The sequence below is a fragment of the Myotis brandtii genome, unplaced genomic scaffold, assembly GCF_000412655.1.
Source record: "Myotis brandtii unplaced genomic scaffold, ASM41265v1 scaffold448, whole genome shotgun sequence".
Lineage (NCBI taxonomy): Eukaryota > Metazoa > Chordata > Mammalia > Chiroptera > Vespertilionidae > Myotis > Myotis brandtii.
The window spans coordinates 78745-95091 of record NW_005367140.1 but is presented as its reverse complement, the minus strand read 5'-3'; the positions used below and the strand labels follow the sequence as shown (position 1 = coordinate 95091).

The 16347-nt window shown below is 39.4% G+C and overlaps 2 protein-coding genes across 2 annotated transcripts; one reads left to right on the top strand and one right to left on the bottom strand.

Annotated features, from left to right (window-relative positions):
* The first annotated feature begins 2318 nt into the window (after positions 1-2318).
* Positions 2319-3260, top strand: LOC102258734 (olfactory receptor 50). The gene has a single exon (XM_005874637.2). The coding sequence runs from the start codon at positions 2319-2321 to the stop codon at positions 3258-3260; it is 942 nt and encodes a 313-aa protein (XP_005874699.2).
* A 4295-nt stretch (positions 3261-7555) lies between these two features.
* Positions 7556-8497, bottom strand: LOC102258445 (olfactory receptor 1J1). The gene has a single exon (XM_014546458.1). The coding sequence runs from the start codon at positions 8495-8497 to the stop codon at positions 7556-7558; it is 942 nt and encodes a 313-aa protein (XP_014401944.1).
* Positions 8498-16347: the final 7850 nt, after the last annotated feature.

The window sequence follows — 16347 nt, the reverse complement described above, 5'->3', positions numbered from 1 at the left end:
TCTTCTAGAGAGAAATAGTGGAACCTTCTGATGCTGCAGCTGAAAGTGTAAGTGCTCATCACCTAGAAGGCAATATCAGAGCAGGGGTGGAATTCACTATTCAGTAGTGTGATCGCATGTGTTTGTGTGTGTCCAATGTAAATTATTGATCTCTAGCCTGTCCCTGCAGCACTTCACACCAAAATATAACAGAGAGCTCCCTGTAGATTAATTTATCTCAAACTGATCCTCTAATTTTCAATGGAATAGAAAAAACATACTTCCTCTTGCTTATCATTCATCCCCCATTAAGTCTTACTGGTTTTTCCTCCAATTTTATCCCAATTCTGTAATGATCTTCATCTTCTGCTATAATCCAGGTGTAAGCAGGTATCACTTTTGTACCTGAACTAATGCTATGTCATCCTAATATTTCTGCTAACACTCTTGCCTTGCTATCATCTGTTCTCTGCCCAGGAGCCAGCATACTATTTAAATGTTTGCATTCATCCCTTTCCTTAAACATTTTCATGAGTGTTCTGTTGCTCTGAGAATAGAATACAAACTTTCCATTATGGCAGAAAAGACCTTACATAATCTGGCTCCCACACAAATCTCCAACCTCATAATGTTCCCATGCTGATATGCTCCTGAATTTTCTCTGTTCCTCAAACACCATAGCCCTGTCTACTCCACTTAACTAGAAATACCATTTTTTATAATCTTCACATGACATGCTGTTATTTTTCAGGACTCATCTTAAAGAACACGTAAGATAAGGTTTCCTTACCACCTTAGACTCTTGTAATTGGACAATATCTATCAAAATTGTGAATGTACATCCTCCTATTCCATTTCTAAGTTTTTTCCTTCAAATACATATACTAATATGAAAATGGCATATGAAGAATATTATTAGTGAAATATTGTTAGAAACAGAAGAATATTAGAAACAACCAAAATGTCCATCAGACAGATAGTTAGCCCTTTCATTGTGGTAGGTAAACGGATTACTATTAACATGGGAATGACTAGCGAAACTGAATGTGCAATTCATCTCAGGTAACAACATTAAATTAACAGGACTGTTAATGTAATAGACTAAAGAATGTATTTTAGAGATAATTTCAGTCAAATTGGAAGAATTGGTAGATAATGTAAACTTTAGTTAACCCCCAAGATGAATGATGAGTCCTACAGTGACATACTTTCTCAGCTTTCAAAGAGAAGGATCTTTAGATTGAATAAATATTTACATAATATGTGGATTCTATTTTTTAATACTTAGATCTTGCTGTTTTCTTTCCCTATTATTTTGTGAGTGATCACATGGGCAAGTCTAAAATTATTGACCTGAAAGAGAGAGAAATGATAGTATTGGCAAAATGTAAGAAGTGTTAGAATATGACAAGAAAAATATCAGTTATGAATCACTAGCATAGGATAGGAACTGTAAAAAAGGTGGACACTTACAAACTTTATTCTTTGGCAGATCCAAGATATGACTGGGGGGAAAAGTATTTCCTGGTGTTCTGAGAACTTCAATAAGAGTGATCTGGTAAGAACTGTGAGAATAAGTTGAGAATTTGGAAGAGAAACAGACCTTTTCTCCACATTCCATGACAATTCCTTTAGAAAGAGTAATGCTAGACTGAAAATGCTGAGGAATAGGAAGGAATTTTCTTAAAGTAAGGACTGATGGCTATGTAATAAACTATTTCTCTAGATTTATTATTATTGACATAGATTCTTCTTAATGTCGGTAAGTTATATGCGATGTTTCCACCAACTTGCCAAATCCTGATTTCTGGAAGATCCTGTGCAGTCCACTCGGTTGTCTTATCTTGACCCAATCCATTGAAATAAAGCATGGTATATAGAAACAATGTTATTAATGAAATATTTCTGGAGAAAGAAAAATATTAGAAATATGCTTTGGCTGAGAGTCATGGGAAGGTTAAGAAAGGACAGGTCCCTTGGAGGGCCTCTAGTAGTGCTTCTAATAACTGGTTACTGACCTAGCCTTGCCCCTAATTTACTAATCTCAGATTTTTGTCATGAATTCCTAGACTCCTCAAAGTTGAACCTGACCTGATATGATTATTATTCTGATGGTTCGTGGTTTTTCCAGAAGAGATTACATTGGTTTCTAGGTAGACATATACTATCCTGACATCAGACCACCATTAGCCCATTAGTGGGCAAAAAACATGAGTTATTCAGGTTAAAATTCATGTACTCACTAATTGTCATGTTTCTATTATTTGTAGTCATTAAGGTTTCACATTCTTTCACATCTCCATCTCTTTTTTTCATCTACAGCAAAAAAGAAGAAGATCATGAGGAGGAATAATCAGAGCAGTGTGTCTGAGTTCCTCCTCCTGGGACTCCCCATCCGGCCAGAGCAGCAGGGCATGTTCTTTGCCCTGTTCCTGGGCATGTACCTGACCACGGTGCTGGGCAACCTGCTCATCATCCTGCTCATCAGGCTGGACTCTCGCCTGCACACGCCCATGTACTTCTTCCTCAGCCACTTGGCCTTCACTGACATCTCCTTTTCATCAGTCACAGCTCCAAAGATGCTCATGAATATGCATACTCAGGATCAATCCATCTCCTATGCTGGATGCATTTCCCAGGTGTATTTCTTCATATTTTGGGGGGATCTTGATAGCTTCCTTCTCACCTCAATGGCCTATGACAGGTATGTGGCCATCTGTCATCCCCTGCACTATACAACCATCATGAGTCAGAGCCTGTGTGTTTTGCTAGTAATTGTGTCCTGGGTCCAATCCTGTGCTAGTGCTCTTTTGCACACCCTCCTCCTGGCCCGTCTTTCTTTCTGTGGAGACAACACTCTCTCGCACTTCTTCTGTGATCTCTCCACCTTACTTAAGCTGTCCAGCTCAGATACCACAGTCAATGAGCTGCTTATCCTCACCGTGGGAGTGGTGGTCATTACTGTGCCACTCATATGCATCCTGGTTTCTTATGGCCGCATTGGGGCCACCATCCTGAAAGTCCCTTCCACCAAAGGCATCTGCAAAGCCTTGTCCACATGTGGCTCCCACCTCTCTGTGGTGTCTCTGTACTATGGAGCAATTATTGGGCTGTACTTTTTTCCTTCATCCAACAACTCTAGCAACAAGGATGTCATTGTGGCTGTATTGTATACCCTTGTCACTCCCATGCTAAATCCCTTTATCTACAGTCTGAGGAATAGGGATATGAAAGGGGCTCTGGGAAGTATACTCAATAGAGGAACGTGTTCCTCACGATAAGCACTGTTCTCCCTATTCATTGGATATAAGACCTGCTCATCCTGCACATGCAACATGAACATCCTTTCCTCTCCAAAATCTAAAAGATTAAAAAGGTTCTGCCAGTAGTTTAACTATCTACCAGAACAAAGCTCAGCACCTTTAAAACTAAAATATGCTTCATACAAAATGCATCTTCCAAAATTTTCAATAAACATTGAATAATTACAAACACATGAAGTAAACAAAAGGGCATCATGTCAAGAAAGGGTCATAAGAAACAGATCACAAGAAAGCACAGACACTGAAATTGACCAAAAAATATGTGGCAGTAGTTATCATAAGTATGTTCATTACATAAAAGAAAAATGGTTATAATGAGTGGGGCACACAATTCATGTAAAAACATAACAACTCAACATTTCTCAAATTTGGTTAAAAGCATCAACTTACAGGATCAAGAAAGAAGTTAAGCAAACTGAAAGAAAGATAAATTTGAAAAAAAGAAATGCACCTACACACATCATAACTAAGGGTAAAAAGAGAACCAAAGGCAAAGAATAAACCCATGAAGATGCCAGAGAAAAAGGATACAAAACACCTTAGGAAGACTGATAGGGAATTCGGCAGGATTAGGGTGAGGAGGCTGAGCTGTGCAGGTATAGGATCAGTTTCTGTCTTTATTTACATTTTATTATTTTGTCGATCATATATTTTTGTATTAATTTTAATTTGGTAAAAGAGTGCATTGAGCTCATCTTAATTAAAAATTAATCTTTAAGTAATATTTGCTTTAATTACTGAATTTTTGAAATGTCTCAAATTTTGCACTTGAGGCAAATTTTACACATATGCTTCTTTTGCCTCACTCTAGTCTCACCCTAATCAGCAGCACTTTAAAAAAAAATCACACTTAATTTGTATGTAAGTACTAGAACTAACTCTTAGCCTTCTCCCACAATATCTTAAGCTAACAAAATAACTTTAAACAATGTCAGTGAACTTCTCCAGGTATTTTAAATTTCCAATGGAGTTTAAGAAGTTCTGAGAGCATTTGTGGTTAATCCAATGATTGAATCTGCTACCAGCATTTAGTGGTCAGTAGCCAGTGCTGCTGAATGGCTTGAAATGCACAAGACAGCCTGCCCAACAAAGAACTGCCCTATTCAAAGTGTTAAGAGTACCTCCACTGGAAAATACTGATAGCCAAACATGCAAATATTTCCCCATTTTCTTATGATCACTTTCAATGTTTCTTTGAAATACATGGTAGATTAAATTAATAATCTTCATAAAATATCTCAAAAGTACATGAAAACAAAACAAAACATGATGACCAAGATTGCTCTGGAATGTATTTTTATTTATATCTACTAGAGGCCCGGTGCACAAAATTCGTGTAAAGGGGGAGATCCCTCAGCCCGGCCTGCACCCTCTCCAATCCAGGACCCCTCAGGGGATGTCCGACTACCGGCAGTCAGACATCCCTCTCACAATCCGGTCAGCCTGATCGCCCCTAACTGCTCTCCCTTGCCAGCTTGATCAGACCTAACTGCTCTCCCCTGCCGAACTGATCACCCCCTAACTGCTCCCCTGCCGGCCTGATTGCCCCCTAACTGCTCCCCTGCCTGACTGATCGCCCCTAACTGACTCTGCCTCGGCCCCCACCACCATGGCTTTGTCTGGAAAGATGTCCGGAAGGACGTCCGGAATTAACATAATACCCTTTTATTAGTATAGATTAGAACTGGAACATTCCAAGCTCACAATTAGTAGATATTTGGATCTCCATTATAAGGAGATTGTTATGAAGACCCAGGAAGTGCTTATAATTTCAGATCACTGAAATGAAAATAGAACTTTGAAGCATTTCTCAAAAGTACTGAAGTATATTATATTTTGTGATAAAACTAATTATTCTAAGCCAGGGGTGAGGACTGTCCGGCCCACTGGCCATAAAAGGCCCACAAAATCATTTGGTCTGGCCCTGCCAAGGCATTAGGGGTGAGTTAATTAAATGTTTGACCAAATATAGCAGGCTAATTTTTAAGTTGATAATTTTGTATGGCCCACAAATGATGTTATAAATATCCAAATGGCTCTTGGCAGAAAAAAGGTTTCCCACCCCTGTTCTAAACTAACGTCAACAGGAATGGCAGGGAAAGGACCCTGGAATATACCTACTCTAACAAAAAATAAAATATCTAAAAATCCTGTAAAAAATAGTTTATTTCCTGATTTTTTCCTAAGGACATGGGAATGATGAGATGAATTGTGGCCTCTTTGAGACTGGGAATCTAGAACACATAGAGATAAAATACTGGATGAAAAAAATCTACATATTTTTTTAATTCACAGAAATATTTACTTGTTCCATCCAACATACAGATTTCTTTTTACTTTTGAGTGATCAATCCCTCACTCTTAAAAACCAACCTTTTTTATCACTTCTTTCTGCCAGGCAAGAATCTGAGATCCAGGAAGTTGTCAGAATTGCATATTGCCTTTTTTCTCATTTTTCTGAAGTCTAGTTGCATTTATTGTACCCACCTTTGTGGGGATGGGGCATGGGAGCAAGAGTGAGAAAGGGGTGACAATAATATGCCTCTTCGGTTGCTACCATATTAAAGAGGTTTGACTTCTCTCCACCTGGATGATGGTTAAAACTAATTCATTCTTTTGTTGTCACTTCCAGGCCAGGGGATATTCAGAGACTTCCATACTAGACTGCCTTCCCACAAATCTTCTGTGATATAGCTAAAGTACTAAGTATATTTCTTTCCTGTGAATGTTTCCCCTCATAGCCCCTGGTTCTGGGGAGGTGCATCCCCTACCGATCTCTTACTCTTTCTTGGAATCTCCCAGACTTTCTAATGGGTTTTCTTGGGAAGAACTGAAAATGGTTGCATATCAGTTCTCTCTCACACATAATCCACCTGTGGTCCATAGGAAACATTTATGCTTTTATTGCCCCACTATGAAAATAAGTGTAGGTGTTTCTCAAATATAATTCATTCTCTTTCTTGCTCACTCTCACTCTTGCTCTCCTCCCATTTCATCTTTCCTATTGCTCTTCACATTCATAAAAACAGGGGATATAGTATATCAAACTCTTTAAATGGTGCTGTTGAAGCTTCTCCAAGGTTAAGGTGAGGAGGAAGGCACATCCCCCCAAGGGAGATTTTGGGACTCACTGCTCAGCTTTATCCAAAAGAAACATCTTTACAAGAACCTCTCATCTTCTCCATCTCTTAGCATTTTAGATCCAGGTTCAGAGGCTCAAGAGTTATGAAATTGATTATATGGTATTTCCTATAAACATCTTTATTGTGTGCCTTACAGCTCCCTTTGGTATCTGGTGTCTCTGAAATCATGGTGCCTCTGTTGGAACTTCTAGTTCAAGGCTGCTCCCTTTGCCTTGATCATCAGGATGAGAGAAGACTTTGTGTGTCTGGGTAATTCTGATTTGTTAAGTCTCAGGTAAAGCAGCACCTTCTCTCGGGAGTTTTTCATATATCCTCTGCCACTGGGCTGAGTTGATTATTCCTCTTCAGGACACAGCGTTCTATAGAATTATTCTTGACTGAATCGCTGTGGAGTCAGACAGCCAAGATTCAAGTTTTCATTTCACTAACTGCAATTATAAATTGTCCTTCGCCTCTTTGAGCCTGAGTTTTCCCTACATATCTCTTAGGGTTGTTCTCAGGATTAAAGTAGATGGCTTTAATGCATATTAAGCTCTCTGACTGGTACCTGAGACAATGGATGTGACATTTATTTTGTTGCTGAATATCTGCATGTGTTGGGGAGAAAGGATGTGTGAGATATATTCCTAAAGGACGGGAATGCAGTGTGTTAATTATTATGTAAGGAGAGTAAAATTTAATATGTTCTCCCTTAAAGTTATAGAAGGGCTCAGAGTCCCTGGATGTGTGGGTGCTTGGGGGAGGAGACGCCATATCATTACCAAAATGAAAAATGCTTTCAAAATGAAGGTGTGAAAGGCCAAACACATTTTACAACTTAAAAATTGGGGGAAGGACCAGCCCTGGCAGCTTCTATTTAATGATACCAGCCAAAGTGACACGGTATCCTCCAAGTATTTTATAATCCCCATTATTAAAAAAAGAGCAAATTAAGTCCTATAAAGCACATCCTATGTTACTATTCCCATAACAAGTCCAAGAATAATGTCAGCCAAGGTTTGTGATTGACAGCTATAGAAGGAAGACAAGTGAGCTCTGTTTTTAATAATTTATATTTACATGCTATTAAGGAAATATGATCACATGGGTGTTTTAAAAAGAAAGTTAGTATCAGCTGGAATAATATGTTTTCTTATGCAAGAATTTCCTCAGTGCCCCTTTCATGTCTTTATTTCTCAGGCTATAAATAAAGGGGTTCAGCATGGGAGTCACCACTGTGTACATCAATGAAGCGATTATGTTATTGTCCTTGCTGTTGTTGGATGAAGGAAGAAAATATAGGCCAATAATTGCCCCATAATACAGAGTCACTACTGAGAGATGAGAGCCACACGTGGACAGAGCTTTACGGATGCCCTTGGAAGAGGGAACCCGGAGGATGGTGGCCCCAATATGTCCATAAGAAACCAAGATGCATAAGAATGGAAGCATAATGGCGGTTAATCCTGCAGTAAAGATTACCAGTTGGTTGAGAGAAGTGTCTGAGCAGGACAATTTGAGCAGGGCCGCAAGGTCACAGAAGAAGTGTGGGACAGTGTGGTCAGCACAGAAGGACAGACGGGCTAGGAGGAGAGTATGCAAAAGAGCACAAGCAGAAGCAATGACCCAGGACCCAGCCACCAGCATGACACAAACGTTCTGGCTCATGATGGTGGTGTACTGCAGAGGGTGACAGATGGCCACATACCTGTCATAAGCCATTGATGTGATCAAGAAACTGTCCAGATCAGCAAAGAGTATGAAAAAATATGTCTGTGAAATACAGCCTTCATAGGGGATAGATAGGTGCTGGGTTTGCATGTTCGTGAGCATCTTAGGGACAGTGACAGATGAAAAGCAGACATCAGTGAAGGACAAGTGGCTGAGGAAGAAGTACATGGGCGTGTGCAGGTGAGAGTCCAGCCTGATGAGCAGGATGATGAGCAGGTTGCCCAGCACCGTGGTCAGGTACATGCCCAGGAACAGGGTGAAGAAGAGGCCCTTCTGCCCTTGTGGGATGGGGAGTCCCAGGAGGAGGAACTGGGACATGCTGCTCTGGTTCTCCCTCCTCATACTGGTACCCTAGCTGGAGCAGACTGGTGGAAAAAGCTGAAGGAAAAGGTGGAATTCCTTGGAATTAAAAAAAATGATAGTTGTGACATAGCATAATAGAGACATTCTTTTGATTTAGAGAATGTCTTCATATTTTCTTACATTTTATGTATATTTTGCTGAATAAATATAAAAGAAGTATAGCTTAGGATATACAACCACTTTCTTTCTCAATGTGGTCCCAGTCTCTGTATATGATAATATTAACAGTTAATGTTTATTAAATGTTGTTTTGTGCCCTGGTCTAATAATTTACATGCAGTAACTGACTCAACAATCTTAAGTATATGAATTAGATTGGTACTGTTATTATTTCCACTCTTCGGATGACAGAGCTGAGGCAGACAGTCTCACTCTCACAGCGGTAAGAAAAGGAGAAGCTGGGATTTTGGACCCAAGCATTGTGACTCCAGAGTTTGTCCTCTTGAAACAAAGCAAATTATTTGACATCAGAAATCTCATCAGCCTTCATAATTTTGTGTGTAATGATCTGTTTAACTCTGTATCCCCTGCTTGTCTACATATCCCATAATTATTTCTAATTGGTTCATTGGTTGTAGAACAAGAATCTGTCACAGATAATTAATGCATACACAATATAAATTTGTTGATCAAATAAAAGATGTCTGATCCAATTAAATTTGTCATGACAGCCCATTTAAGAAACTTACATCAGGCCTTATTCAAGACCCCGGTTTAGTCCTAATAATCCTAATAACATGGCATCACATTCAAAGAAGTGCATCTAAAAGCCAAAAATAATTTTAAAGAGGAATTCTAATCCTTCCAGTGTTTTTAAATTAGCCTACAAGAGATTTATTTCCTAACCCAGATCATTAATTATTGAAATATCACTATATATAAATGGTAAAGACAGGAATTCACTATAACATATCAAATCTTACTATACAGCTACATTGATTACAACAAATAATGTATTTTTATGAAGGTAAACCAATAAACCAGTGGAGGAAAATAGACAGCCTAGACACAGACACATTTATAAAGAGGACTTGGTAACTGACAGAGTGGCACTATAAATCAGTGAAAAAAATACAGACTCTTCAAGTAATGGTGCTAAGGCAGTTTTCTTTCGATAAGGGGAAAATAACATTATATCACTACTTCACACCATACATAAAAATAATCCCAGATATATTAGAAACTTAAATGTAAGAAGCAAAATTTCAGAAACATTAGAAAAATTTTGTAAATTATAATATGATCTTAGGGTAGTAACACATTTCTGAATCAAGACTCACCAAAGCATACTGCACAAATATAAATTTGATTGCATTAAAATAAAGTTTCTTTAGTACAACCACTACCACCGTAGAGACAAAGAGACAAGCCATGGGTGGAGAAGGCACACTGCCCAATTGGTAAGAGATTAGCACTCAGGATACATGCAGAATTCCTGTGAGTTAATAAGAACAAGACAAAAAGCTCAATCAATATGAGCTAGAAATTCACAGGAAAAAATGAAGTCAAATAGTCAATACACTATCCAACACGAGGGAAAGAAGCAGGAGCAAGAAGATAGTGTCCAGAGGTCTCATCATCACTTTGTCAACTGGATTCAGAAGGCCACCATATGCCACCAGACCTGGTTTCCCACCCCAACTGAGTGAAAGAAAGAGTGTAGTTATGAACCAACTTAATCCAATAAGGAAAATTTCATGTCAAATTATAACTTTCAATGACTACAGCAAAGCAGCTGACTGGCTCCCTATATATCTGGAACCAGATATCTAATCAGTATATTAATGAATGCTTAACCATCAGGTCTCCTAGAAAGAGGTGAAGATGGTTTGCTACTTAGCCCCAGAGGCAGAGAGGCTTTCTGCACAGATTCCAACCCTTGGACCCAAACCTGATCCCACAGTCTTCATGGGTTGTGGGAAATGAGTAATGGAACGCACTCTTAAATTTCTTGAGATTCTTCAGATTATCTGGGTCAGTTTTTCTCAGGGGACATGCAGAACTATACCTGTGTGGTGTGGCTTCCAGAGCATCGAGCCTTCCATATTCCTTCCCAAAACACCACCCTCAATAGCCTACAGATACCTTAAATTCTTTCAGCAAGAGGAAAAAGGCTTTAAGGTCCCAACTACAGATTAGGTTTAAAGGCTAGTATTCCAGAGACAGTCCTCTGTTCAACACTCTCACTGAGATAGAATGGCTGGGAGCCGTCCATTTGAGGGGGGAGCAGGTTTGGATGGCTGAACAAGGCCATTGGCCTACTAAGACAAAGTGGGGAGGGGTAGAGGGGAGAGGTGGGGATTACAGGTATAGTGAAAGCAGAGGCTGTAGACACTGAAAGGAAATTTACAATCTTTCCAATTTGACTTAGATGGCTGCCAATGAGATGGCTGTGATGGGGCTAGAAATAGTCACATTGTCAATAAAATAGGATTTAGCACCTAATTTGGACCAGGTGCTTTTCAAATACTGCTCACTTCTTCCCACATAGGCATCTAATTCTCATGTTAGGGAGAAGAAAATTGAGACTCAGTGATTAAACTAACCCAATGTTATAGCACTAGTATATGGTGAACCTGGGATTTGATACTAGGTCTATCTGGCTTCAAAGACTAAATTCTTCCCACTGTATTACATGATTTTATTAACTATATTCTCAAGGAAGACAGTGGTTGCTGCCTGAAAGCACTCTAGAACCTTAGGAAATAAATCTGAAAGTTTGAGAAAGAATGAAAACCTATGGTTTCAAGATATGTGCCTAGATGGTAATATCAATAATAATGACAATAACAATTATAATGAAGACCATTTATTAATCACATATTTATTGTGGAATATAGGCCAACTGGTGTGACATATACTTTCTATCATATCAGCCTAACAGGACCACAAAAAAAGGCATTATTCTTATTTAACCATTTGAAAACTAGGGCTTAGAGAGTATAAATAATTTGCCTAAAATATTCAGCATGGAAATATGGACAGGTCATTCAATCTCAGATTTATCAGATATCAAACCCATGTTTCTAACCACCATAGTATATTTTTTCTAGCAGAGCATAATTTGACCCAAAAAAAGACATCTGCTCCTCATTAAAGAGCAGAAGATTGGATTTGTAATTTCCCAAAAGCTTTTGGATAAATGTCCCTAATCAGATGACCAAAAGTGAATACAGAAACTAGAATACCAACCAATGAATTTAAAAAGACAGCTGCCTGCTCGGCTGGCATGGCTCACTGGTTGAGTGTTGACCTATGAACCAGGAGATCACAATTCCATTCCCGGTCAGAGCACATGCCTCGTTGCAGGCTTGATCCCCAGTGTGGGGCATGCAGGAGGTAGCCGATCAATGATTCTCTCTCATCATTGATGTTTCTCTCTCTCTCTCTCCCTCTCCCTTCCACTCTGAAATCAATAAAATATTTTAATAAATAAATAAATAAAAAGACATCTGCTTATGAAGTGAATTTCTTGGGGCTCCAGGTCAGACCCTGGTCAATGTTTTTGATGGACTACCTAATTTCAGCCAATATCGGAAAGTTTAAAGCACCTATGGTACATATCCATTGGAAATAATAGTATTTAGCCGATGAAATAAGTTCATGAAAAGCATATGTTATAATATTTGAAAGAACATAATAAAAAAATTCTATACACACGTTTACAATTATTTGCAAAAAATACAGACCACTGTTTTAAACCTGGAAGTTTGTGCCCATAGTTTGAATGCAGGCCAGATCTTTAGCAAAATTGTAAAAGAGATCATATTTTCCTAGAGAAGAAAGTACAAACCTCAAGGAATTATAATTATTACATCCATCTAAGTTATTCAATATGACACAACAAACTTATATAAAGTGCTTGGCATAAATCATACACACACACACACACACACACACACACACACACTGCTGACTGAAGCCTACAAGAACTGCCCTTACCTAGCTCAGGAGTAATAAATTCAAATACTGTCAGCTCTAAGGTATGAACTAATATTTCAATTTCTCTCCAAGAGGGTTAGACCTGGGAAAGAAAGAAAAGTCACAAGCTCAACCCTGAAGTGGGAAGGAGGTACACTCTCTCTTTTAAACCAGATCCAGCCAACAACAAAGGTATCCATTTTTACCAGCCAGGCTGGGAACCCAGGAGACCAAGGTCACAAATTTCCAGTGAGGGACAAGGAACAATTTGGGAGTAATTACTGCATTTCCTTAACCATTCCCAGTGGAGATGTGCCTTAGCCATATACTAAAGACAGTCAACTCCTTTGGGAATATAAATGAGAACTTTCATATTTGCAGGTTCATTTTTTATAAAGAATTTTCACATCTGTGAGCTCATTTAACCCTCACAATAATTCTTGAGTTAGATAGATTTTCCCCATTGTATTGCTTTTGAGAGTGAGTCAAAAGAAAATTACCAAATGAGGATTCAAACCCAAACACATTAGCTTCAAACATAAAGTCTAGTTCCATTGCACCATGAAGCCTCCCTTGTAACAGTGGGCTCTGTAGCATATGGACTTCTTCCTTCTCATATTCAATCTGGAACTGGGAGAAGAGCTGCTGCTAATCCCTGGGGAATAAAACATGTATCAAGGAATAGTTGGGTTTCTGTTTCTCAGAAATATAGATTTTTTTTCTTCCTGCAGAAATATCTGAATGCATGCAGGGATATTTTTTGACAGTTATGACACATAATAATAGTTGGTACATCCTCAGGTTTCAAAATCTATTCTTTAACCATAAGAATGAGTGTGAGAAGCCTCTGAAACCTACTTCATTAATACTGGCAAATACAGAGGAGAGTAACAGAATCAAGGGGAGGCGATAGCATTTTATTCATTGTTTTTCAATAATTCATTCATTCATTCATTTACTCGTTCGTTAAAATAGTGTGTACCTATTATGTAGCAAGAATTTTGTGAGTACTGTGAGTCTATATTTGAAAACACAGGGTTGTTTTTTCTTTCAAAGAGCCCAATCTAATGAGCAGGACAGACAAAGCAGTGCGTGCTATGGGAGCAAAGAGGTGGGTTATCAACCCCAAATTTAAGGGGTCAAGCAGGTAGGCTTGTAAGATATTACTCATAAGCAGACACTCAAGGCAACCAAAACAAGTAAAAGGTGAGTGGACTGTGTAGAAGAAGGACATTGGGAAGGGAGAAAAATTATCACCCAGGTAATGAAGCTAACTCCACAGGGAACACTAGAATCCAACCTCAAATCTGTCCACCCCAGCAGTGAGTGCACTGAGGTGTTTATGTGCCATCTCCTGTCTGTATTTAACAGAGGACAACTAGGGGTGGTAGTAGAGGGTGAAGAGTATTTCTGGCACTTCTGGCCGGCTGAATGTATAGGCAAATTGAGCTTCAGTGGCCAGAGAAAGTCCTCAAAGAAGTAAAAACAGTGGTCATTGGGGTTCTAGCCAGGATGCACTGAAATGGTAAGATAAACAAGTATGAGCTGGGAATTTGCCTCCTGCACTGTTCAGACCCTCTCACGTCCTGTGACAGGTTCTCCAAGATGGTGGCCATAGGTGCGAACTGAGGGATAGACATCGATGCAACATAGGTAGATGACATGAGGGTCCAGGCTACCTGGTTCTGAAATTTACTTTGGCTCTATCTACTAAGGCTTAATATCAAATTTGCTGCTGGGGGCTACTGACCTTATGACTTTTTGTGCCAGCCAGCACTTAGCTCCAATCACTTGATGGCCCACAGGTAGGCATTTGGACTCTCTACCGCCCAGTAGCTTGGCAGCAGCTCCTACCTCCAGAAGCGCAGCATTGAAGCTCTTCTAATTGAGTCTGTTGGAGGCTCCATGGGGTGCCATTATCTACCGTGGATACTTCCAGCACTATTCTGCCAACTTAGATGACCCTTGGACCATAGTTTGAACCAGCCGCAGAGCCCTCTATTGCTCTATATCCTACTTAAAGCTGGCAGTCTATCAAGTCATTTGACAAATTGGTGAAATCAGTGTTCCAGGTGTGGTAGTAGTATGTCTCCAAAATCTGAAGAGGCCTACAAAGTGCTGTGAAAGGTGCGATAACTTGTCTTTTGCTTTCCAGGTAGAATCCTCTCTTTCATCTATCCCATTGTAAGGTCTTCTGTGTCTATCCCGCACAGCCTGCCACAGGTCTTGTCTCTGACATTAAGCATGTCAGATCTTGCTCCAAAGTGTCTCCACCCTGACTCATTACTCAATCTGTCCAACCCACACACACACACCTTTGTCTGTGCATTGCCATCTGCTCCTGTCTGTACTGCTTGCTTACATTGCTTCCTATGTCTAGTACCTAAGTTCCCTAAATCCTGTACCCAAGCCTTTTTGTCTGCTTGGCCTACCTACTAGCCCCACCATGTCTTCTCCAGGGCATGTCTAGTGTGTCTTTCCCAGGGAATCCAGTGCTTATAGCCAATCTAGCTTTTTTGTCTGCTTGGCCTACCTACTAGCCCCACCATGTCCTCTCCAGGGCATGTCTGGTATGTCTTTCTCGGGGAATCCAGTGCCTATATGGTATAGCCAATCTAGCTGATGGCCCACTTTGAGTTTGCTAAGCTGCTACTGGCTAATATTCGGGGAATTTTCTTCTCTGGCTTTTGCCTCAAATGCTGTTGGACTTCAACAATTCTGAGTTGACAGTCTCTCCCAAGTCCTCTGCTCCGAGGTCTAATACTTGTGGCAGTAATATAGTCATCACAGCTAGAAAGAAGCTCTGCAGGGAGAAGCTATGCTGTATTGACTACCTTTCAAACCCAGACATCAAAAAGGGCAAAATAAATACCCAAAGAGGATTATCTCAAGCTATAAATACTTATTTGTTGTCCTATATATCTCACCCCTAAGAATCACTAATGATACAACAAATTATCATCTTCTCAAACGGTCAATTTCAAAGAACCTGAAGCTTTTCAATTTTAAGAGTCAAATTTTTATGGGTTGCGTGTGTTGACTTTTTTTTCCTATTTGCAAGTTTGCTTTCTTTGTGGGTTATTTTTTGCCTATTTTCAGCCTCCTTTCCTTCCTTCCTTCATTCGTTTTTCTTGCTTGAAAACTGTTTTCATTTGATGTAACCAAATCTAAATTTGTCAATAAAGCAATAAAACTTCCAAAAAAAAAGGTAATTATCCCTGTGTCTCCCCACTTTGCATTTAATAATTATCACTAGAGAGAGAAAATACAAGGTTACCTGGTGGGTAGGTACCCAATGAGATCCCTTTGAGTGGGATATGGTTCTACCTAAATTCTTACAGGCCATTTAGTCATTTGGCTTTCTGTTTGGAACTGGTTGGAGCCAGTCATTCTTTTTTTAACCTCTCTGGAGTTTAACCTATGGGAAAGCAGGACCTGGGACAGAAGGAAGATTAATGGCGCCTTAAGAGCTTTCTCTGTAGGCTCATTCTCTAAAGTTCTCAGCACAAACATCCCTCCCACAGGACATGTTTCTAAAAGAATCAAGGGGGAAATTGGACAATTAATCCAAGTTGATGCATGTCTTCAACAGGAAATTACAAGTTCTGCTCCCTACCCCCTAGGGTTCTCTCCTGGGCTAGTTATACTCTTCAATTTATAGCTCTGGAACTAATCAACAGAAGTGAAAATCTGAACTTGTAGCTTCTCTTTTTGATGCCCAAGAATGTCTAGGACCTTGGAAGCTGATATATAGGTCTCCTAAAGAGAATCTCCACCAGATACACCCACCAAACATTGGATTATAAATGCAGGTATGGTCAGTATTACAAATGGAATGGGTATTTTTTTCTCAGCAATATATGAGTTTATATATGGGTATAGAAGAGGAAGAATCAGAAATATTATTT